Here is a 26,252-nt window from a genome sequence, read left to right on the forward strand (position 1 = left end):
GATTTTAATGTTAGTTTGTCTCGAGAAGTGGCAAGTGGCTGTGCTGTGTTTAAATCAGTAAATCAGATATATAATAATCTGTATCAGTATAATATTTTTGCATTTATACTAATTCAGTTTATGTGTTTAAAAAGTAGATCAGGTAAGAGAATTATTGTTTTTTACAGCAATTGTAGTTACTTATTATCATTGAAAATGATTATGTTATGACGATAGGGACTCGAATTGAAAAGTAGATTTGCATGGGCTGGGTATATCTCAGGTGCGGAACATGTGCCATGTGTGATAGGTAATATTGGGCTACTTTTGCATTCTGTGTGTGTGATAGAGAGAGAGAGTTGCTTAGGAAATATTTGCATTTGCCTACTTTTGCGTTCGTTATTTATTGCTCTATTTTTACCAAATTCACATACGTTGAAGTGGAACAATACAATAACAAGTTAAAGAAAGGCATATGTCAAAACGGCTGCTAGTTGTCAATTTGACAGATATTCGTTGTCTATTTATTATGTTCTGTTACCTACAAATTTTACTAGCTTTGCAACTCATTTCTGTCATTATTTTATCTACCCTATTTTAATAGCATGATAAGTATCATCATATTTAATCATTTTCAATGACCCCCCCCCCAGTTTCATCTTTGCGAAGGACTGTGAATTTTTATTTAATATTTTTATTATAGTATGGAACAGAAAAGGAAAAAATTGTCTGGAAGTCAATATAAAAAGAAACGCTTAAAGAAAGAAGAACAAGGAAGAAAGCTGAGCTATGTTATAAAGGAATTCTTAGTACAAAAGTCCTGTTTAGATGAGCCGTCCACATCAACAGCGACAGCTTTGGATTTGACAAATAAAAACTCAGTGCTGCCCCAATCACTTCCAGAAGAAGTTGTTGAAGAGAGCCAAAATATAACACCATCAGAAGTTCATCAAGAGCCGAGTAGCACTAGCAGTGGCAGCCAGCAGATATTAAACGAAATTCCTTCTGATCCTGCATTATGGAATGCTTTCTGCATGTCAAATCTGAAACTCGTCAAATACTGGTTGAGAGGGGTCCACATCAAATTAAAGAATTCGAGTTTCCTATTAATAAAGGAAGGTGTAGATTTTCGTCCTCGCATTATTTGAAAGTGTTGAGCAATGGTGAAGTCATTGAGAGAAGTTGGTTGATTTACTCTGTTACAAATGATGCCGTTTTTTGCTTTTGTTGTATGTTATTTGATAATTCATCTGCTATTAGTGACTGGCCCAAAAAAAAGGCTATTATGACTGGGGAAATCTTATAAGAGCCTTCACAATGCATGAAAAGTCTGTAAATCACAGAAATGCTTTTAGAGCATGGAAAGAATTGGACATTTGATTAAAGCAGAAAAAAAACTATTGAAGCTGAATATCAACGAATTATGGATATGGAAATTCAGCATTGGAGAAGAGTTCTTGTTATTGTTTGTTATTTGGTTTTTAGGAGCATTAGCAACTAAGGCCATATTGCTCCGGGATATGCGGTGGTCATTCCCTGACCTTTCCGCATTCTCCGTATTTGGTGGTGACGGGCTCGAACCCCGGTCTAATCAAGAAGCGTGTGCTATGCACTGCTGCTCCTTCCCACCTGGCTACGGAGGCGCCTGGAGAAGAGTTCTAAAAAGATTTATGCCAATAATTAGACTACTGGCCTCACAATGCTTAGCTTTTCGTGGAACAACTGAACATTTATTTCAGCCTAATAACAGAAACTTCCTAAAGTTGGTAGAATTGCTTTCTGAGTTTGATCCAGTTATGAAAGAACATATCAGGAAGGTTCAACACGAATCTGATAAATGGTCTGTGACTTATCTAAGCAATAATATACAAGATGAATTGGTAAATTTGATGGGAAATGTAATTTTAAGCAAAATTGTTGAAATAACAAAAATCGCTAGATATTTTTTGATAATCGCCGGTTGTACCCCAGACGTAAATCATATTGAACAGCTCTCATTAACAATAAGAGTTGTCACTTTTAACTCATTCAAAATAAATATGAAATTGAAGAATTCTTTATTGGTTTTTTTGAAGCTAGTGATTCAACCGGAGAGGATTAATAATAACACTTAGTAGTCCCAACTACGACAGCAGTGTGTCTTACTCAGAATTTATAAAACACTACAATGTTAATTACATGCACACAGAACCTTGTGAAAGAAAATGTTCAAGGAGGACGAGAGTTGTCTGTGCGGACGTGCCTTTCTGCCGCTCTTGGAACAGAGAAGTTTTTCTGATTTATTTTCTGCTTTATTAGTTTAAATTGACATATTAACTTATTTTCTAGAGTAGCTTTATATTCCTATTTACGGTACTTAAGTTTAAAGTAACTTAGATAGAGATTTTGTAGGTATTACTTAGTATCGGAAAGGGTATCAAATCCACGTGTTTACCGTTCCTAAATAGCCGCCATTGTTACGCGAAAATTAATCAGTAAAATCTATTAATCTTGTCGAACTTCATTGGCAATTAAATTGTACTTTTAACTATACATATAACCACTTAGGTTACATAACATAAATAATTAGTAAAAATAAATAATTAATACATAACTTGATAATATATAAAGGGATTTCGTAGATAACACTCGTTACTGAAACATAAATATTTCTTAGATAACACTCGTAGATTCCGTAGATAACACTCGTTACTGAAACATAAATATAGCATTATAACTATGTTGGGATACAAGTTTAGGGTTATAATTTTGTACTGAAATTGAAATTTTATTGAAATTAAATCGAAATCATGACTCAGACCAGACCAGACCAGACCAGAGCAGAGCAGCAAAGCAAAAGGCTCAAGTTAATGGGAGTGCTGTGGTTCAGATGAGAACTGAGGGGGGACAGTGTTGCCCTCTGAATCACAGCCTTTTAAAATGCACTGCTTGCATGATGTTTGTGGAGCAATTGGGTACGGGACATGATATTGCCATGGGGGAAGTTTTTGTGTGTGCACGATGCAAGGAGTGTAATGAAATCAGTCGAAAACTCAGCGTTGTTATGGGCCTATATGAGAGCTTGAAGGACAGGGTGGATGCCCTCGAAGGATCTAAAGTGAGGGGCCCATCAAGCTCTCAGCTGCCCACATCAATGCCAGAGCTTGCACTTGGTCATCACGCAACACAGCGGCACCCCCCCCAAGGCAGAATGCACTGGTCCCACAGGAACTAGTAGTTGTTGGTGACTCTATTGTCAGGGAAATGGGGAACATGCTTTGTAAAAAGGATAGGTGGAACAGGACCAGGGTATGTCTGCCAAAGGCAAAGGTTGATGACGTTGTAGAGTGGATATCATCTTTTAAGGGCACAAAAGGTGATATAGTTGTACACGTTGGCACTAATGATATTAAGAGTAGGAGACCGGCGGAATTACTTAACAAGTACAGGTCATTGATGAAAAAAAGTATACATGCACCTGCTCTTCCTCTTAGCCTCCCTAACAAAACCCATGTGTTTACTTGTACCCCCATGATTCCCAGCAGTCTCTGAAATATCCTGCATCTTATTTTCCAGGCTGCTGCTCATTCCAATAGAAGCAGTGCAAGAATCACTTTCTCCTCTGCCAGTGGCTACTGTTAATCTATTATTCCTTGTATCCCCCAATCTAGCAGTTTTCCAACCCACCTAACACTGCCTCGATAGCATCAGCAAACATTCTTGCACCCTTTCTATTTAAGTGTATCCCATCCCTGTAAAAGCAGTCTTTCCTGTTAATAAGTACAGACCAGGCTGAAAAAAATTCTACCCCTTGAGCCCTGCACAATCTTTCCCGGGCCGAATTGATCGACAGGGCTCTCATCATATACTCCCTCCTATCGTGTCTGGGCAGAATTGCAGACACTTTCAAATTCAACCCTAATTCACGGCTTTTTTTCATCAGTGACCTGTACTTGTTAAGTAATTCCGCCGGTCTCCTACTCTTAATATCAGTGCCAACGTGTACAACTATATCACCTTTTATGCCCTTAAAAGATGATATCCGCTCTACAACGTCATCAAGCTTTGCCCCTGGCAGACATACCCTGGTCCTGTTCCACCTATCCTTTTTAGAAAGCATGTTTCCCGTTTCCCTGACAATAGAATCACCAACACCTACTAGTTCCTTTGGGACCAGCGCATTCTGCCTTGGGGGTTGCCGCTGTGTTGCGCGATGACCAATGCAAGCTCTGGCATTGGTGTGGGCAGCTGAGAGCTTGATGGGCCCTCACTTGTAATCCTTCGAGGGCATCCACCCTGTCCTTTAAGCTCTCATATAGGCCCATAACAACGCTGAGTTGTCGCCTGATTTCCTTACACTCCTTGCATCGCGCACATACAAAGACATCCCCCATGGCAGTATCATGTCCCATACCTGACTGCTCCGCAAACATCAAGCAAATAGTGCATCTTAAAAGGCTGTGATTCAGAGGGCAACTGCCCCCCTCAGTTCTCTCCTGAGCCACAGCATTCCCATTAGCTTGAGCCTTTTGCTTTGCTGCTCTGGTCTGGTCTGAGTCATGATTTCGATTTAATTTCAATAAAATTTCAATTTCAGTACAAAATTATAACCCTAAACTTGTATCCCAATACAATTATAAACGCTATACATATTTTTCAGTATCAAATATTATCTACCAGTTCCGTTTATATAATTTCCGTATCAAGTTATGTATTAATTAATTATGTTACGTTTGTAATCTAAGTCGTTCCATGTATTTAGTTAAAAGTACAATTTAAGTGACAATGAAGTTTAACAAAATTAATAGATTTTGCTGATTAATTGACAATATTATATTATATACTATACTATACTATACTATACTATACTAATGCTGTCTAGTTTGGGATATAACGTATCATATAACAATGGCACAAGTTACGAACGAACGGTAAATCTACGGACACTTAAGTATTAATTAACTTCCAAATCTTGCTGTCTCAATTCAGAATAAACTAACAATCCTGACTAGGTCTATACGCTACTTATATAAAATAATTTGATGTCTCAATTGGTCAATAAAGCGGCTAAATAACTTTGTGTTCGGCGGAGCTGCAACTTGTAACACGTGGATATGATACCCTTACTGATACTTTTATGTAATTACAAGGCCGAGTAAAGAATAAATACACCAGATTAATCAGAAAATCACAAAATAATGCTATACTACTAAATTTAAATCAAAAGTTTTAGAAAAACAATAATTTCAAATCAATAAATAAGAAAATTCACTTAGCGGCTTTGAACATGTCTGGCTCCCACTAGCCTCGTCAGCAGACTGACCAACATTAGTCTTCGCCACTGATGAAGCGTTACTTATTCAAAGCAGTGCAATACCTCAGCAACTCATTGTGAAGGTATTCACAATATGAGATATATTTAAATGATGCATTCATACTACCTCGGTAGTAGAAATGATGTACATGCAGTAACCATGTATAAACCAACTCTTGTATGTTGCAACTGGTCATAGTTTTTGGCAATAAAAGTGGAATTTAAGCTATGCATTTAACTTCATTTCTGATTTTTCAAATCAGTTGTATAATTTATTTTATTTTCACATTGTACAGTGTGCCACTAACGAGTGCTGTAGGTTTGCCATCCCTGAATTAGATTAATCAGTGATTCCCCAGTGATTCATTCCATTCTGTGTATCTCACTGATACTTAGCTTATGCTCGATGTTGTTGTACAAATATTTCCACAAGTCTTTTTAAATGGATTTATAATTCTGCCACTAAGCAAAGTAGTCAGTCAACATTCTTTCACTGGAACAATCAGCCTCCATATGTATTCCACAAAAATTACAACCTTCAGAGATTCAAATCTAATGAATTACCAATAAGTTACTTTTTTTTTTTTTCAAAACTCACTGAAGTACTAAACTAATGAGAAATTAATGCACAGCCACATTATAAATTTACAAAGGTTTGGATATAAAAACCATTCAACCATTTCATGTTATAAAAGTTTTTTTTTTTTTTTTTTTTTTTTGAAACAACTGTAACCATTATCAGTAAGATATTTTATTTTTACCAGGAAAAAAAAAAATTATGTACTATTTATAAACGAACACATTTACATTTTTACACGAGTGAGAATAATTTGAATCCTCTGTGCTTAATTGTCTTATCTAATTCAACACGAATATTGAAAAGTTCAAGGAAATAAGGGGAGAAAAAAAATCCTGAGTTTGAAGGGTTAGTGCTATATGATTCTGTGAGCTGTAGTTTCACCACATGTTTAAAGAGGCACATGTTCAAATATTTTCACTGGAGAAATTTTTTAGAGTCAGCTGTAGCAGGCAAAAGGGAATATGGTTTTCCCCATCTGAGTTATGGATTTTTCAGCCCACAGAATGCAAATAAGTTTGTGAACATATGCAGTCTATGCTCTATTACTATTAGTAATGGCCGCATGGTGCAAGAAAGCCTATGGCTTATGGCTGCACCAGCCAAAAAAAAAAAAAAAACCGAATAAAACAATGATAAAAAAAATAATAATAAATAATAATAATAATAAAAGAAAAGGAAATTACACCTATCATCCTATGCGCTTCCCTCACCCGAAGGTACTATCCAGATGACCTTTGAATTTCCCCAAACTGTCAGTCTGTACCACCCATGTAGGCAACTTATTCCAGTAATTTATAACTCGCTGGCTAAAATAAAACTTCCTGCAGTCCAATCTAAACATCCCCCCCCCCCGTAACTTGAATTTATGTGCACTAGTTCTAGCATCATTTATAAACACCTCAATCAAATCTCCTCTAAGGTGTCTAGTTTCCAAACTCTGCAACTCACATATTCGAAGTCTTTCTTCATAAGGACACCCTTTTGCCGATCTCACCAGGCGAGTTACCCGCCTTTGCACCCTTTCAAGAAGCCCGATGTCTTTCTTTAGGTGCGGTCTCCATACCTGAACACAGTATTCCAAGTGTGGTCTAACAAAAGCCTTATATAATGAGATTATCATGTCCTATCTCTACTCGCAAAACTTTGATAGATCATCGATAGGACACCATGGGCCTTCCTTGCAACCTGTTTACAATGCTCAGAGAATTTCATGTCTGACCATATCATAACACCAAAATCCCTTTCCTCGAGTACTGGGTTTAGTTGAACTCCACCAAGTGAATAAGTTATTTTGGGATTACTGTTTCCCAGGTGTAATACCTTACACTTCGTTGGATTAAAGCATAGTTGCCATTTTTCTGACCATTCCTGAAGTCTATCAAGGTCTCTCTGAAGAAGCTCAGCTTGACAGTGATCATTAACTACTCTACCAATTTTAACATCATCTGCAAATTTAGACATCATGCCCTCTATACCTTCATTGATGTCATTTATGAAAATTAAAAACAACAGTGGTCCTAATACTGATCCTTGGGAACCCCACTTCTTACATCAACCAAATCTGAGGAATAGCCATTTATCACAACCCTCTGCCTCCTGTCCTGAAGCCATCCTGCTATCCATCTAAGGACTTTTACAGTGATTCCAACCTGTTCCAGCTTATAAAGCAACCGCTCATGTGGGACTGATTCAAAAGCTTTGCTGAAATCTACTTAAACAATGTCGAAATTATTCCCTAAATCCAGCTCGTGAGTGACTCTTTCAAAATAGCGAACCAGATTTGTTAAACATGATTTTCCCTTTACAAAACTATGCTGGGTATCCTTGAGAATTTCAATTCTATCCAAATGATCCTGAAGTCCACCCTTGATCATTGCCTCCATGATTTTCCCTACCAATGAAGTCAGACTGACAGGTCGATAATTTCCCACTTCAGTCTTAGAACCACCCTTATGTATGGGAGATACGTTGGCACTTTTCCAATCCAACGGAATCTCCCCAGAATCTAGTGATGCTCACATAATTAGCCTCAATGGTTCAATGCACTCACTTGCCACCTCTCTTAAGATTAAAGAGTACAGTCGGTCCTCGTATAACACTTGTTTACATTACACGAATTCGATCATACACGATTTATAAATAGGGGAACGTTATCTTATATAACACGAACCGAATTCGCTTATGCACGATTCGCCTTCGTGTTTACAAGAAATGGCAGTCGAACGCAGAATCACCCCAACTGAACGCAACACGATAGGAATGAAGAGAAGATTCTAAAAATGTATTTATGTGTTTTATATCAGTGAAGGGGAAACACATTTCACCATAATAACGTAAAAACCAACACAATTCCAGCTATCGATATAATAGCAAATGCAATTAGATGGAGTTTACTACCAGTTTATAACAGATTCCACTAGCAGAAACGCAACTGGAAATTGTTTTTATTGTTTTATGGTAGTAACCCCGAGAAATGTGCTTTAGTAAAATGTGGGTGTTAATTAATAGTGTATCTCGGCCTTTACGGTGTTGTTTATTCAGTTGCTACACGCGCGCAGCTTTGTTTATGTGTATCAAGCATGCCTCCTCGTTTTGTAATTGTGCTTTGTTCCCTAAAAATGAGTAAAATACTTAAAAGGTGTGAAAAGGAAGTGTTCTGGCTAAGACATTGCAGATTCAGAGAAAAAAAAAAAGCAATATCGATAAACAGAGGCGGACTGGATCAAAAATTCTTAACTGGGAAAATTTATAGTGGCCTCATACTACGGTTTATGGCCAAAATCACACCGGCCTCCGGCCCATCGGGATTTCCCGGGTAAGGCTTATGACCAGTCCGCCTCTGTCGATAGAGAAAAAATATGAAATTGTGAAATGCTTTGAGCGAAATGAAAGGCCATGTGATATTGCACGTGCTATAGACCTAAATCAGGCAACGCCGAGGATTACAAAGAATGCAGAGAAAATAAAAACAACTTTCATAGCAGGAACAACTCAGTGTAATTAAAATCCATTAGATTAAGACACAAAGAATTGGAAGAGATGGAACGGCTGTCATCTGTTTGGATAGAAAATCAAACAAAAAGCAAGTTTGCTTACGATAGAAGCAAAAGCATTAGCAATATTTTATTACGACTTACGTATTATAAAATACGTATTTTATTACGACTATTTTATTTAATATAATAATTTTTTTACGAATTAAAATACGTATTTTATTCGTAAAAAATACTTTTTTAGTATTAAAAAATACTAAAAATACTTTATTATAATATTTTTATTACGTATTTTAATCGTTATAAAATGCTTATGTATTTTATAACGATTAAAATTACCCGATTATTTATTGTTTGGTAATGTTTTGGTTCCAAATGTGTGTTCAATCTTGGGTGGTCGGCACCTAACCCTACTTTTCCCATAGGGCCTGTTGTTTATATTGCACGATTTCGCATTGCACGAGGAGTTTTAGGAACGCAACTATCGTGCTATACGAGGACAGACTGTACATTCCATCAACTCCAAGAGCCTTACTGGCCTGTAGGCTAAACTTTTTTCAATAAATAATCTTGCGAAATTTCAATATCATTAATTACATATTTTTCAACTTTGCTCCCACAATTTCCCATTGCCACAAAAGGTTTTTTATTTGTAAATATCGATGCAAAATAACTGTTGAGTTCATCTGCAACGGCAGCTGGTGTATTTAATACTATCTCCTTTCCCTTACGTAAAGGTCCGATCTGGTTTGTCCTGCTCTTCTTGGCATTTATACAAATTTGTATATGTGAAGAATTCCTTATCCCCCCTTTTTGCTCTGTTTTCTAGTGATTTCTCATAAACTGCCTTTGCCTGTCGAACCTTTTCTGTGGCTCTATTACAGATCATCTTGTAGCTGTTATAGGCTTCAGTACTTTTTGCTACCTCTCTCTTCATCATCCACTGTAGAACTCTGTGATCAATTCCTGCTACTGGTTCCTCTACTGTCAGCCCTGTTATGTCATCTGATTCATGGGTAATGATGAGGTCTAGAATATTCTTTTCTCTAGTACTTTCCCTGCCACCTTTTTCTTCTCAAGTAATGTGGCAACTTCACTATTCGTCCAACTTGGAACCCTCCTCGTGGAGTATTTTTTTAATGGTAAATATGCATTCAAGGCATCTGTGATTAATGTTTTAAAAGCATACCACAGTTCAATTGTATTCATTCTCTGTGCGATATCTACCCAGTTAATAGAGGCCATGTAGTAGCTTAAGGCATCGTAATTTCCTTTTCTGAAATTATACCCCATTCCTTTGCCTTTTACTACTGCTACCTCTCTCTTCATCATCCACTGTAGAACTCCGTGATCACTTCCTGCTACTGGTTCCTCTACTGTCAGTCGTATTATGTCATCTGATTCATGGGTGATGATGAGGTCTAGAATATTCTTTTCTCTAGTACTTTCCCTGACATGTTGATACAAATAACAGTCATCTAGTTGAATTAAAAATTTTGTTCCCCATGTCGAGTTTCCTTCCCATTTACTCCAATCAATTAGAGGCAAATTAAAATCACCCATAATAAGACATTGATGCATACTTGCCCATTCCATTTGTATGTAGATGCTTTTGTCATAATCTTTATACAGATTCTATACTAGCATGTGAAACATCTGAATCCGGGAAAGCTGTCGTCACACTCAGGCTGCTTCTGATAAGAAGCATTATCCCACCACCCCTTCTATCTACCCTGTCCTTCCTAAATACATTATACAAGCCGTACTGAAACTCATCATCCCCAATTTCCGGGTGGTAGCACGTCTCCGTAAGCCGTATTATGTCCACATTACTTGTTTTAACAAGCAATTCGAATTCGCTCATTTTATTGACGACACTTCTAACATTACTATATAAACAATTAAGACTTACTGTGCTTGTATTTAACAACCCTAATACAACCCTTGAAGTTTTTTAGGCTCTCTTCCCTGGCATTGGCTACCCGTTCACTTGAAACGTTTCTGACCCCAGAACATCTAGATCAGGTGTCGGCAACCTATGACCCGTGGGTCAACAAGTGACCTATTTGATAATTTCAAGTGACCCACTTGAGTTCCGCAATAAAGTATAATATATAAAAATAAATTATAAAACATAAACATGAAATAAATAATAAGATTAACATTTTGGTTTGATTACAAAGTTGCAGAAATGAACATGGGCAGAATACAGCGACATTGTCCGAATGAATCTCATCATTATTCGATGAGCGTTTATTCACTCCTGTTGGTTGGCTGGGCGCTCTGACTGTGTGCCAATAGGAGCCCTGCCCACCTGCCGATCACGCATCTACTCTTGTTTACGTCTACTTCATCTTTAACGTGAATAAACAGCAGTTCAGTTCAGAAGCGAGAACAGTTACCTAAGCGAAATAATTATTATTTTTATTACCATGGACAAACAAACAGCAAAAAAAGAGATTATTTCAAGATGTGTGGACTGAAAGGTATGGAAAATGGTGACAAATTGATATGTGCTTTATGTACAGATATAATTACTGCCAGGACTTACAATATCGAGCGACACTTTTCTTCAAAACAAAGATGTGAGTGAAATGCCAAATGATGAAAAATATGAATACATTGCTAAACGTGTATTAAATTATGGAAAACAAAATAAATTTTTGAAGAGATTTGTTACCAGCCACAATTATGCTACATCTGCCAGCTTTGTTGCAGCTCTTAGTATTGGTACCAACAGAAAACCGTTTAGAGACGGCGAATTTTTGAAAAACGCATTCATAAACTGTTCCGAACACTTATTCAATGACTTTGCAAATAAAAAACAAATAATTGAGAGAATTAAAGAAATGCCATTGTCGGCCAGAACAGTTCAGCGTCGCATTGAAGATATGGCAAAAAATATTGATGCACAGGTCAAAAATGATTTGTTATCTAGTGACGTAATTAGCATTGCACTCGATGAAAGTACCGATGTAAATAATATGGCTAGGCTGGCAATTATTATTAGATTTGCATCAATAAATAGTTCGAACGTCAATGAAGAACTATGCGTTCTTAGTTCAATGAATGACACGACCAAAGGCATTGATATTTTGCGTCAAGTACAAGGGTTTACAAATTTCAAAAATGGGAAAGGATTTAAAAAGTAAATTGTTTACCATAACAACTGATGGTGCTCTAGCTATGAGAGGAAAAAAAAAAAAATGTTGGGTTTGTGAAACTAATGGAAAATGAACTTTGGCCGTTTATCGTTCCGTTGTATCATACACGAAGAAAATTTATTTGCAAAGGCATCTACGCAACAACTTAAGGATGTAATGGAAAAGGTTGTTAAGATCGTAAACATAATAGTAGCACAATCTGCATTAACACGCAGGCGCTTCAAAGCTTTTTTTTGGAGGAAATTGAATCAAATATGGAGATTTGCTGTTACATGCTGAAGTGCGTAGTTAAGTCAAGGCAAAGTTCTTAATAGATTTGTAGAGTGCTTTGATGATATACAAATATTTCTTTACGAAATCGGTGAAAATGATCTCAAACTCAATGATAAACAATGGTTTTTAAGACTTTTGTTCTTAACAGACATAATGAACCATTATAATGATTTCAACATACAACTTCAAGGAAATAACCACACAATTTTTAAAGTGTACGAGGAATGGATGAGTTTCTGTTCGAAATTAATATTATTTGAAACTGACATAAAAACTAAAATATTTCTTTTCTTTCCCTTACTAAAAAGCCAATATGAGAAAGAAAATATCGATGAAAGCAATCTAAATATGTTCGAAAGTTGTATTTTGAACATTAAAAGTGAATTTGAAAGTAGATTTCAAAGTTTTAAGAAGGACGGCGAAATGTTTACATTTATAATACAGCCCGACGAAATAGAGGAAAATGTTTTAGATTTGCAGTATTTTGAATATCTTAAAATTGACAATTTAAGTTTAGAAATGATTGATTTTTAAAGTTCAACGTTGTGGAGGGACAAATTCAAGACATTGTGGAAAGATTTAGAAAACACAGAAGATACTCATCTTCTCATGATATCATCGTGTTGGGCATTACTTCCTATGAAGTTTTCATCTTTGAAAAAAATTGGCTTTGCCATTTTGTCTGCGTTCGGTTCTATTTATAACTGTGAGCAAATATTTTCACACATGAAATTTATTTTAAGTAAGAAATGGAGCAGATTAACTACCGAAAATTCAGACGCTTGTATTCATCTTAAGGTGACTAAGTAGGAATCAGACTTGACTAAATTGATGTCACAAATTCAGCATCAGGGGAGCTATTGATAATGAAGAGAGCACTTATAAATAAAGTTCATAAATTATTAATGAACTAAAACTTGACAATTATATTTGTTTTTATAATAATTAGAATTATATATATATATATATTTTTTTATGTTTAGTTTAAAAAGAGTTTAAAAGCATATTGTAATAGTTTTCTCAATAAAATTTATCTTATTATTCACTAACGGACTGTTTTAAAATGAAAATACCCATTGACCCATTTTGACCCACAGCCAAAAAAGGTTGCCGCCGTCTGATCTAGATAATATGTCCAGTTGGGGTAACAGATAAGAACTCTTGAGGTATGTGCAAGAGTTACTTTGACCAATATTATCAGATAAACACGTGTCAGTATTACCCACATCCCCCCCCCAACTAGCAGTGTCCCTGAACCTTTAAGGTATCCTCAATAATACTGGCAAAAACTTTTGCACCACCTTTGTTTAAGTGTATCCTGTCTCTACAAAACAAATTCCTTCTACCTACAAGTGTGGGCCATGCTGGCCCACACTTGTAGGTAGAAGGGGAACCAAATGCTGATTCTAGGTATTACAGCCAATATGTATAGAGAGGCATTAGAAGACAAATGACATTTTCACTTCTGTATTTTAGCATTAGACTTTTTTTTAATGCAACTTCACATTTTTACAAGACTATTGAACATATAGACTGACTTTTTTAGCATATTTTCTTCCCCCCACCAATATTTTTTTTCTCTACTCCCCTCCTCCAAAAAAATTTTTTGGAAATGTTCATATATACCTAGCTATACTTGGCTGTTACTTTAGTTTTTGCCAATAATTTTCAAGAGAAAGATCTTTTCATAAGTTCTGTTAATAATAACCAGACAATGCGTACAGTATTGGAAAATGGAGGAGACAATCTTTTATATATCATTCACACATGAGGAATTCTGTAAGGATAGGGAAGACAGACGTTTACTAAACTCTAACTGGGAGTTAAATTATTTTGTAATAACGGAGAGCAAAGTGGAGGAGAAATTGTTGAAGTTAAACATAAAAAAGGCACCTGGGATCTATCCATTTATATTGAAGGAGGCAGCGAGGGAAGTAAGCAAACCCTTAGCCATAATTATGAGAGCCTCCTTAAATTCAGGGGAGGTCCCCATGGACTGGAGATGTGCAATGTATCCAAAATTCACAAAGGGCATTCAAAGGGTGACAAGAGTAATTTAACTTCTGTTCCAGGGAAAATAATGGATTCACTGTTTAAAGAAGTGATGCAGGATCACCTAGACAAGTTCAGACACATCATGGGTTGGTGCCTCTGTAGCCAGGTGGGCAGGAGCAGCAGTGCGTAGCACACACTTCTTGATTAGACCGGGGTTCGAGCCCATGATCACCAAGTACGGAGGATGCAGAAAGGTCAGGGAATGACCACCGCATATCCCCGGAGCAATATGGCCTTAGTTGCTAATGCTCGTAAAAACTAAATAACAACAACGTCATGGGTTTGTCGAGGGGAAGTCTTGTCTGACCAATCTGATTGGATACTACGATGTGGTCACAAAGGAACTGGATGCAAAAAATAATTTTGATATCATATACTTGGATTTCAGGAAAGCTTTTGATACTGTTGCACGTGGAAGACTGCTTGACAAGTTGGAGCGGTGGCATTAAGAGTAAGTTGCTACTATGGATAAAGGGATGGTTGAGTGGGAGAAGACAGTGGTAATGAATAGACACTGCTCTATGTGGACTAATTATTAATGAAATGAGTTATTAGTGGAGTCTCCCAGGGTTCGATGCTGCACCCATTGTTGTTTTGTGTATTTATTAATGATATCGATGAAGGCATATCAGGCTTAATGTCCAAGTTGCAGAAGATACAAAGGTTCGCAGGGTTGTTAATGATAGTAAAGACAGCAACAGAATCTAGAAAAGTTAGGTAGATGGGCTGAGAAGTGGCAACCGAAGTTTGATATTGACAAATACAAAGTACTGCATATGAGTAGCAGTAACCCAAGAGAAACATGCCAACTGTGTGGTACTACACTCAGGGAGATGGAGAATGAAGTTCTCTGAGCAGTGCAGACCGGCAGCCAGAGCAAGTCATGGAGTTTTGTCAATGATAGGAATTTTTCTAGCAGAGACAAGGAGGCAATTATACCTCTGTATAAGACCGGTCAGGCCACACCTCGAGTACCGTACAGGTCTGGAGGCCTCATTTTAGGAAGGATGTAGAGTTGCTAGAACGAGTACAGAGAATGGCAACAAGATTGGTGAGAGGAACAAAGGGGTTCTTTTACCAAGAGAGGCTTAAATCTGTAAGTTGCAGCATCTGGAGACTAGGCACTTATGAGGTGATCTGATTGAGTTGTACAAGGCTTTGAATGGTTTGAGCAGGCTCAATGCTGATGGGATACTTCCATTTGCACAAATTAAGAACCTGAGGGGGCATAGATTGAAATTGAGGAAAGCCAGTTGTAGAATAGATGTGCAGAAGTTTGCCTTTAGCCAGCGGTTAGTTGATTGCTGGAACAGACTTCCATCTGTTGTGGAAGTTGATAGCTTAAATAAATCTAAGGCTGAACTAGACAAACATTTGGAGTGACTGGATGAGTGAAAAGGGAAGGGTTTTTTTTTTTTTTTTTTTAGCTGATGCTCTATAAGCTTGGTTTCTTGCATCATATACCTCAACTAATGCTATAAAAGCTGGGCAAGAAAAAAACCCTTGTCAGCTTTTATATACAAGATGTAATACAGAATAATAAAAAAAATAAAAAAAAACCTATTATTTCAATTGCCATATCTTTGTCATACCTTGTATATCCATTACTTGTATTTTCTATGCTTAAAGGATCCGTATACTATTTACACTGTATAAATTTGTAAATCCTAAATAAGAATGTCTACTTACACCAAATGCTGCTTGCCACATAGTTAGTGGCCGTTGAACTTCTCCTAAAACACAAGCTATTTTCCCAAGAGCTTCAAGCCTTATTACCTAAAACAAAAAAAATTTTAATTTGTTTGAATTATATCATAATATTTGCAGCATTTCGCACATCAGATACAATTACATAATATGAATAATGAAGAATTTTGAAGCAACAAAAAAAAAAAAAACCACCAATAAAACCCACATGGTCTGTCCACCCCCTCTAATAATTGTCTAATCCTCCCTTAACTTTATTCGAACTATTCACTTCCATAACACCAAATGTGTGTCTGTTCTCACAATCACTTACTCCGGATGAAGGCATTTTTTGTACATCTATCCTGCAGCCATCCTTTTTTCAGTTTAAATTTTCTTCCCTTGTGTATGCTATCCAAGAAAAAGTTTAGTTGGATGGTACATATAAGGAACACAAATTTAAATTGAAGGAGGAAGGTTGCAGGATAGATTTGGGATAATTTTCTTTGCTGAAAACATATTTTCCCAAAGTTATATTCTTGGTAGGAGTACCTATTTGTTTCCCTGATGACTAGTCTTGTTACTCTTCTTTACACTTATATGCAGTACTCAAGGGTGCATCTTAATCATTAGCATTAGTAGAGGTATTTGATGCAAGAAAGCAAGCTTATGCAGCATCAGCCAAAAATAAAAAGTAAAAAAAAAAAAAATAAATAAATAAAAAATAACCACTTCCACTTCACCCCTCTGTTCGTTCAAAATACCTGTCCAGCTGAGCCTTAAACTTATTTAGGCTATCAACTTCCACGACAAGGGATGGAAGTCTGTTCCACCAACCAATCACCCACTGGCTAAAGGCAAATTTCCGCACGTCTATCCTACATCTGTCTTTCCTCAATTTGAATTTATGCCCTCTCAGGTGATTATTCTGAGCAAGAGGAAGAATTCCATCAGCATAGAGCATGCTCAAACCATTCAAGGCTTTATACACCTCTATCAGATCACCTCGCTGGTGCCTAGTGTCCAGACACTGTAATTTGCAAAACTTAAGCCTTTCTTCGTAAGAGCACCCCTTTGTTCCATTCACTAATCTTGTTGCCCTTCTCTGTACTCGTTCCAGCAGCTCTACATCCTTCTTGAAATGAGGCCTCCAGACCTGTATAGAGTACTCTAGGTGTGGCCTGACCATTGCTTTATACAAGGGAATAATCACCTCCTTATCCCTGCTAGAAAAATTCCTACATATCATTGACAATACACCATGAGCTACTCTTGCAGCCCGTCTGCACTGTTCAGAGACCTTCATAACTGCCTGCACAACCACCTCCAGGTCCCTTTCATTCTCTACCACTGTCAGTGTAGTACCACAGAGTTGATACGTTGCTCTGGGGTTGCTGTTTCCCATATGTAGTACTTTACATTTGTCAATGTTAAACTTAATTTGCCACCTCTCAGCCCATCTGCTCAACCTTTCCAGATCCTGTTGCAGCAGCATAGTGTCAGTAGTGTCCTTGACAACCCTGCCAACCTTCGTATCGTCTGCAAACTTGGACATTAAGCTTGATATACCATCATGAATATCATTTATAAATACAGAAAACAATAATGGACCCAATACTGAACCCTGAGGGACTCTACTAATAACATTAGTCCATGATGAGCAGTGTCCATTGATTACTACTCTCTGTCTTCTCCCCCTCAACCACCCCTTTATCCATATACCCCAATACCATAGCAGCAATTTGCCTCCAAGCAAATTTGCCTCCAGCAATTTGCCTCCAAGCACACTGCTCCAATTTGTGCAGCAGTCTTCCATGTGCAACAGTATCAAAAGCCTTTCTAAGATCCAAGTATATAATATCAAAGTTATTCCCTGCATCCAGTTCTTTTGTGACTGCATCATAGTATCCAATCAAATTGGTCAGGCAAGACTTAACAAAACCATGCTGTGTCCGAGCTATAACTGAAGTCTTGTCTAGATGATCCTGCAGTGCTTCTTTAACCAGTGCCTCCATTAATTTTCTGGGAACAAAAGTTAAACTCACAGGTCTATAATTACTTGTGTCAGCCTTTGATCCTCCTTTGTGAATTGGGGTCACATTTGCACATCTCCAGTCCATGGGTACCTCCCCTGAGTCCAAGGAAGCTCTCATAATTATGGCTAAGGGTTTGCTTACTTCCTTTGCTGCCTCCTTTAATATAACTGGATAGATCCCATCCACCCCAGGTGCCTTTCTTGTGTTTATCTTCAACAATTTCTCCTCCACTTTACTCTCAGTTATTACAAGATTCTCTAGCTTACTGCCAGAGTTGAATACACCTCTGGCATTCCCCTCGCTGAATAACTCCTCATGTGCGAATGCCGATGCAAAATATTCATTTATTTTGTTAGCTACTTGAGCAGGATCATCAACAGTTGGCCCATCGATATCAAGTGGACCAATCTGATTCATCCCCTTCCTTCTAGAGTTTACATAAGTAAAGAACTCTTTGCTGTTTTTCTTTGCATCCCTTGCCAAAGATTTCTCGTAATCTGCCTTCGCCTGCCTAACCTCCTTTGTAACTTGGTTACAGATCAACTTGTATCTATCATAGGCTTCTGTGTCACATGTTAATTTGTTTGTATCCCATGCCTTTTTCTTCTCTGCCATATGTCTCATTAGTTCATCTAACATCCATTTAGGCCTAAACCTTGAACAATATTTCTTCGTTGGTATGTAAAGCCTAGTAGCTTCCAAGATAAGTTCTTTGAATGCTTCCCATTTTGAATTTGCTGTTGGTAACATCATCAGTTGGTCCCACTGTATAGAATTTAAATACTGCCTCAGTCCATTGTAGTCGCCTTTACGAAAGCACTAACCCTTCCCTTTACCCCTTTACAACTGGTTACAGATCTGGAAAAGTAACACCAACAATAAACTTTACCATATAAAGCAAGAACCAAAGCTGTGGCTCTCTGGCTTCCGACAAAACAGACGAGATGAAGTGGTATTGGCAAGATTTAGAATTGGACACACTGAACATACACATCTCTTCTTACTATTGGGAGAAAACCCACCTCAGTGTTCATCCAGTCTGACTCAACTTATGGTCCATCATTTTCTGGTTGATTGTCCCTTACATTCAACCATCCCCTCTAACACTTTTCAATCTCTCTCCACATTGAACATCTCTCACAATTTATCTCACTTCATAGGAAATGAAGCAAACAGAACTTTTGATGTATCTAAAATATATTGACCTGTACAGGAGCATATAATTTAACATCTATAGCTATACAGGGTGATTCACTACCAGTGCGACAAACTTGCAGGAGGTGTAGGGGGCACAAAGACGAATTGGAATCACACAGCATTGCAGGGTCCGAAATGCCTTAGTCATGCGGTAGAGGACGTTGAGCGGGAGGTCACGTGAACAGCGATCCCTCTGGAAGTCAGCATTTGCGAACCATTTCTGTTGAAGAAACCAAGTAGCAAAAGCCTCCGGTGTGGATAATCCGCAGGCTCCAATGATTGGATGCGTTGCAGATGGTATGAACTCATTTGGTTTATTGACAGTATCTTCCATACAGTGGATTGGGAAATACCCAATCGTTGGCCTATCGCTCGAGTACACGTACTCTGATTGCCTTCTGCAAGACGTAGGACATTCTCCTCATTGTCTGGCGTCCTCGTCGTTCGCTCTCGATTCATGGTACCTCTCGTGAAACAACCAGTCTCACGTAACCTTCTGTGCACATGTGCGAAAATCGTATGATGAGGAGCATGCCTGTGCGGGAAACGTTCCTGGTACAAGTGCAGAGCGGCACGCCCGTTACAGTCCGCAGCTCCATACGCGAGGTGCATGTCGGCCAGTTCAACGTTTGAATCCTCGTCTATCCTACTGGCTCGGGAACTGGTTCGCAAATGCTGACTTCCAGCAGGATCGCTGTTCACACGACCTCCGTTCAACGTCCTCTACCGCATGACGAAGGCATTTCGGACCCTGCAATGCTATGTGATTCCGATTCGTCTTTGTGCCCCCTACACCTCCTGCAAGTTTGTCGCACTGGTAGTGAATCACCCTTTATGTTGCCTGTAAATAAAATAAGTAAGCCCAATACCAACAACAGGGGTGAGCTCTGGCATTGAGTTGGGCAGCTGAGAGCTTGATGGGGCCCCCATTTTAATTACTTCAAGGGCATTTACCATCAGAATGCTGAGTTGGCACCTAATTTATTTATACCCTCTGAACCTAGCACACACAAAGGCATTCTCCTTGGCTAAATCATGTCTTGTTCCAGAAAGATATGCAAACATTTCACAAGTTGCACATTTTTTAGGCTATGATGTGTTGGAGAAGCACCCCCCCCTCCTTGGTTCTCCCCAAGCCACAGCACTCCCGCTACTTTGTTCCCATTGCTTTGCTGCTCTAGTCTGTGGCATGATTTCCGTTTAAATACATAATTAATTAATTAAAATTTAATTAATTAACAATGAAAATTAATAAGATTAATAAATTAAATTGATTAATTGACAATACTACACTAAGCTAATGCAGTGATTCATATTATGCTATCAGTTTTACGTTATACCTTACGCTATCAAGTTCGAGATATATGCTATTAAGTTATGCTATACTGTAATGATCACAATGTTAAATTAGTTATATTTATATCCTTGGCTAAAAACAAAAGATATATGCCCAACAAGTGTTTTAACCTTCAAACTACTTATTTATCACAATTAAAACCCTACTATTCTTCTGCACTACTGGTTCTGTGCTACAATATTTGCAAAACATCGATACAATAGTGGTATGAGTAGAGAGTCATAACTAACAAAATCACTTGCTAAATTTAAAAAATAAGCTAACGAATGCTATTAAGCCTATTTAATCTTTTTGAAAAACACAATTAATATGTTAAAGAATGCAGTAAAAATTTCCAAAAAAAACTTATCCATTTGCAGGAGCTAAAAAAGTCTACATTTTCTTTGAATTCTTCACAGAAAATTCCTCAAATTTAATTTGAGATTGATACACTTCTTACATCAAGAACAAAGAAAAGAATCTTCAGCTAATATTATCTACTAGCTTGACATAGGAACACATGCCACAGGCAATTCAAGTGATGAACTCATGACTCGTATGTGAATTACCTACAACCATTCCCATTTGAGTCATGATAATTGCAAAATATTTGAAGCGATATTGTAGCAACAATTATTAACGTAATAATTACAACTATGAAATATTACCGAGTGAACTTTCCAAATGTTACTGCAATTAAGCAATTACCAAGATGTTATCTACTTGTCATCTAGATAAGTTTTCAGTATCTAGCTTACAGGATACTGAAAAGAATGTAACTTGGCAGAATTAGCTTTAAAGGTAAGAATTAAATTTGCAAAATAGTACAGAAAATAACTGCACAATTTCTAAACTTAAATTTAAAATATGTAACAAAAATTATCCTACAACCTCTTAACCCAAACCTTTTATAATCCTTCAGAACACAAATCAAATGACAGCTATATTAGCAGCACAGTGTAGGATAGCTATCTGACACTGACTGCCCAGTTCTCTGTAAGGAGAACAAGCAGTCACAGGGTATATTCAAGTATTAAGGTATGTAATGTTAATAGCATTAATCAGAGTTTTTATTTAAAGATTGAACTAAATGGATTTTCTTGTGGTTTTTGTTTATGACAACTGTGTACTCATAAGAGGCAAGACATTTGGTAGAAAGATTTGATATATGTGTAAAAAACTTTATATTTTGAAACAGAAAAACATCTGTTCCAATACTGCATTTTAATTTCTACTTTTAATATAAAATTGTAATAAAGCAGGAAAGGTTTGATGCTGCCAACAGATTTTTATACATAGTAGTGATGATTTAATTTGAAGAGTAAAACCTCTCTCTGGCATTCACTTTTCAAATTTCAATGAGTTAAGTGATCACTGCTCAGCTGCTATAAGTCAAAAGATGCACTTAATAAAATCATAGCATAAAATTTGATACTTTTTTAGCTTTTATATGATAGCCGAACTCACACTATTTTTGTGTTGTAAACATGCTGGATATTTGGAAAAGTGACCAGATAACTATTGTGGAGCCCACAACTAGTTAGAGCCCAGTTCTAATTATATGTGCATTTTAATTTTATACATAACTGTTATACTTACACTTGTTAGTTGAGGAGGTGGATAATTATATTTTGCTGTCCAATCAGAAATACTTGTAAGTGTCTCACACATCATATCAATTGACTGAAGTCCACGATTTTTTTTATCTACCATACATTCATACATAGCTCTCTTCACCTGAAACAATTCAAGTTGTTTAAGTTCGTATATAATCATAAGTTTAATACAAACATGATGCTAAAATTTTAAATCTGCATCAAAATCAAATATCTGAAAATATCAAAATGCTTTATAACTTTAGATAGAGGTCTCAAATATACAGACAACCAGTACAATTTCTGTGGTCCAGTTTAAATATGAAAATTTTTAACATTAATTACCTGACTCATCATTATAAAATACATCATTCCAAACTGCTACAAGTAGCAGCCATCAGAAGATCCTCCATTTCACTGTTAAAAATGAATGAGCATTTTAAATTCTTTTCTGTTTAGACAGTTCTATTTACAACTTGGCCAATCAAATCAAAATCAGTCTTGATATACTAAATACGTGGGGAGAAGAGTCACAGCGAATGGGGTCTTGGCCCTGAGATATCTGATTTGTTGGGGGGGGACAAGATCATAACATGTTAAAAGATTTTTTTTTTTTTGATAATTTGCTAAGAAATTATTGGTACTAACAGGCAATAAAAGTGACCACTCAGGGGTAAACCAATGTAAACAGAGGTTGATATGCAGCATCCACACCACACATAGGAATACCACCCCTCTGTATTAGCAGTCAACACTAGGTGGTAGGTGACTCATCAACTGGTGCAATGGCACAACTTTGCTTATTGGAGGTTGAAGTAGTGAAACCCATGTTTAGTGGCTAGAACTCCCCCTATCTCTTCCATTATGCAGTATGATTGATGACATTTCAGGATATGATGAGCATCATAAAGAGATACAATCTTCCTTACATTTCCAGGGTACATTACTAAAGCAGCATTCGCAGTCTGGCCACTAGACTGTACTGAACTTAATGGTAAATCTCTAGGAGGCATCTGTTTCACTAGTGTACAATCTTGCTGCATCTACTCTGCCAGATAGTGATTGGAGAGGGTCCAAGGAGTGGTGTGTATGCAAGCATTGTTGAGGAGGTGGGTATATTCTTGCAGTGTATATGCCATTTATAACATTTATATCTTTTATAACAAACATTGCATTTATATTATATCAATGGAAAATTAACGTATAGGTTTGTGCAGTGTGGGACCAATGTACTTTTGTGCCCCAGACAGAAAGATTTTTTTCGGCACTCCCTTCACTAAGAATATACACTGGTGTTCAAAGAAAGTGCATCACCTAGGAATTTTACATTTCTAACCCTTTTTTGCAATGATATGTTACATTAATGACAAGCATCATAAATAGAAATATAAACAATAGATATTTATTAATAGTTAAGGCAAAGCTAAGTAATATTTGACAGGTGCTCTCAAAATATTCCAAAATGAGCATTTGCAACTTTTATACAACAGTTTTGGTAAACACGACAATTATGGCTGAAATGTTATCAGAAGCCCTCAATTTGTTTCAGTTTATCATTTTAAATGGAAAACAAAATAAAAGTTCACCAGGTGCAAACTGATGTTTAGTTGAATTGCCTCTGGCCCTGATGACAGCGGCACACTGTCGAGGCATTGACAAGATCAATTTCTGAAGGCAATCAACTGATAGGCCCTGATGACAGCGGCACACTGTCGAGGCATTGACAAGATCAATTTCTGAAGATAATCAACTGATAGTTCATGGTTCCAAACACAAATTATGGCTTCCTGAAGTTCATGAAGAGTTTTTGATTTCTTTCTGGCAATACCCCAGGGGCTCACATCTGGTGAGTATGGGCTTGGCACACCCAGGGTCCTGAGCTGGATATCATCATTCTTCTCTTTTTTGGTAATTCCTTTCGACTTCTTTCTCTCTCTCTCTCGAATTTTTTTTTTTTTTTTTTGGCTGGTGCAGCATAAGCCTCAGGCTTCCTTGCACCATATGGCTAATAATAATAATAACTGCAGATTCCACGTGATGCCAACGGTTCTCTATAGGATTCATGTCCTGGCAGTTTCCTGGCCAGCTAAGAGTTGTAATGGACCATTTTTCCAACCATTTTTTCACTTGTAATAAATGTAAACACGTTACTGTCAAACCTCTAATGCAAAAATGAAGCTAAAGTAACTACAGAAGTGCCTACTTACACTTTTCAGCCGATGACAAGGAGCAGAGTCATCCTGGAAGATGCAGTTACTTGGCAGGTTGAAATGGTCTCTAATGGCTGATAGCAATTTGCCTTCCAATATAGCCAGGTATCCATTGGCATTTACAGAACCTTTTATAAACTGCAGGTGACATATTCCATGATAAGAAATGCACCCCCATATCATTTGGCTGATAGGAAATTTCACTGTAGACACCATACAGTCTGGATAGTATTCTTCACCACGTCTACAGGGAATTTTGTCTCCCATCAGAACCATGCAGGTTGAATTTCTTCTCATCCGAGAAAATAACTGACTTTCACTGCTCCTTACACCAAATTAATCGAGACTTTTTCATTTTTTGTGTGATGAGAGGCTTCTTCTTAGGACGACGGGCTACATTTTTGAAGAGGGATCTTCTGACTGTTACTGCACTTGCTACCACTCCCATATGTTCTTCTCATTCTCTTTTCAGTTTAGACGAAAAAGCTTTATGGTTTTTAAGGCATAAGCACTTCAAAACACAGTCCTGTTTTGGCATAGAGACTCGTTTGCATCCGGTTCCTTTTTTCCTATTAGCAGAATCAGTATTCTTGAGTTTGGAAAGAAATCTACTCACTGTCGACTGATTACAAGACATTCTACAAGCAATATGACGGGAAGAACATCCTTCCTCATGTAAAGCAACAATAGCACTCTTTCTTCGTGGTGTCAACTGCACATAACTCGCCAACCTGACACAAGCAAGGAATCACTGCAACTCTTGCAGAGCGTACTTATATAGCTGAAAGTAATAGCTGATGCAATATTACGTCATCACCTACACATGTCAATCCTATCTGATGCAATCTGTAAGAAATATTGCCATATACTTATGTCATTCGAACAACAATTACAATTTTAAGGGGTGATGCACTTTCTGTGAACACCAGTGTAAATATATTTTTCATGATTTGTAAAATTTGGCACCCCTTAAAGAATGGCACCCCAGGCAAGGGTCCTGCTAGCCCATGTCTTAATCTGGCACTGGATTTGTGCTATAGCATCATGTTTATACATAGCCAACTACTAAGTAGTTACAAAATTGGCATCATTTAAGTATATCTCATATTGTGAATGCCGTCAGAACGAGTTGCTATGGTATTGCACTTCTTCGAATAAGTAACGCATCTCTGATAGAGAAGACTACATTCTGAATTTCATTAAAATTGAACCAACAAAAATCCGGTAATTATTATTTATTTATTTTCATTTGTATCACATCAGGATATCTGTAATCATATATTGTAGCTGAATCACTAGATGTTATATTTGGTTGGAGAAATGAATGGGAAATGTGGCAGATGTGCAGAAATTAAATGTTCTTGGGTCGGCATGAAAGTTGTTTTTTTTTCTCCTGTTTTTTTTTTTGTCCTAAATCATTATTACTATTTGTTAATGAGCCCAAAATGTAATGCACTGCGTCCATTAGTTAATTTGTTACTACTTTCGAGTGGCATATGTATGTATGTTACGACTAGGAAATGTCCTTGTGTTTCTACTGTCCTTATTATTCGATATTATTATTGATCGTGAAAGACATTTTCAAAAAATTGTGTGAAATGATGTTTAGATCAGGGGTTCTCAAAGTAGTTTATATGGGCCCCCAGTGATCATCGCATTGTGCAGGGGGTCGAAAGAGGTTTAATGTATGATGATTTGCAACTTAAGGTGAACTTATGGTTGCAATGGGCAATTGCTATGCTATTCTAGCTTAGCAAATGACAAGCTGTAGATCACCTTGGACATAACTTTCAACTCCCTCTATCCCTTGTATTTTGCATCTATGACAGAACAAGTATAGGCTGTCTTGTCTGCA

At 37.2% G+C, this 26,252-nt stretch overlaps 1 protein-coding gene across 1 annotated transcript in view; it reads right to left on the reverse strand.

Moving 5' to 3' along the window:
• Window positions 1-26,252, reverse strand: part of LOC150080761 (uncharacterized) — a 187,270-nt gene that overhangs the window by 27,516 nt on the left and 133,502 nt on the right. Inside the window, exons 3-4 of the mRNA XM_090380812.1 lie at window positions 22,192-22,329; window positions 16,027-16,113 (exon numbers count right to left, since the gene is read on the reverse strand). Of these exons, the coding sequence (XP_090236938.1) occupies window positions 16,027-16,113; window positions 22,192-22,329 (225 nt within the window). The remainder of the gene's footprint in view (window positions 1-16,026; window positions 16,114-22,191; window positions 22,330-26,252) is intronic.

This window comes from Mastigoproctus giganteus, chromosome 9 (assembly GCF_048544385.1).
Source record: "Mastigoproctus giganteus isolate SK-2022 chromosome 9, ASM4854438v1, whole genome shotgun sequence".
Taxonomy (NCBI): Eukaryota; Metazoa; Arthropoda; class Arachnida; order Uropygi; family Thelyphonidae; genus Mastigoproctus; species Mastigoproctus giganteus.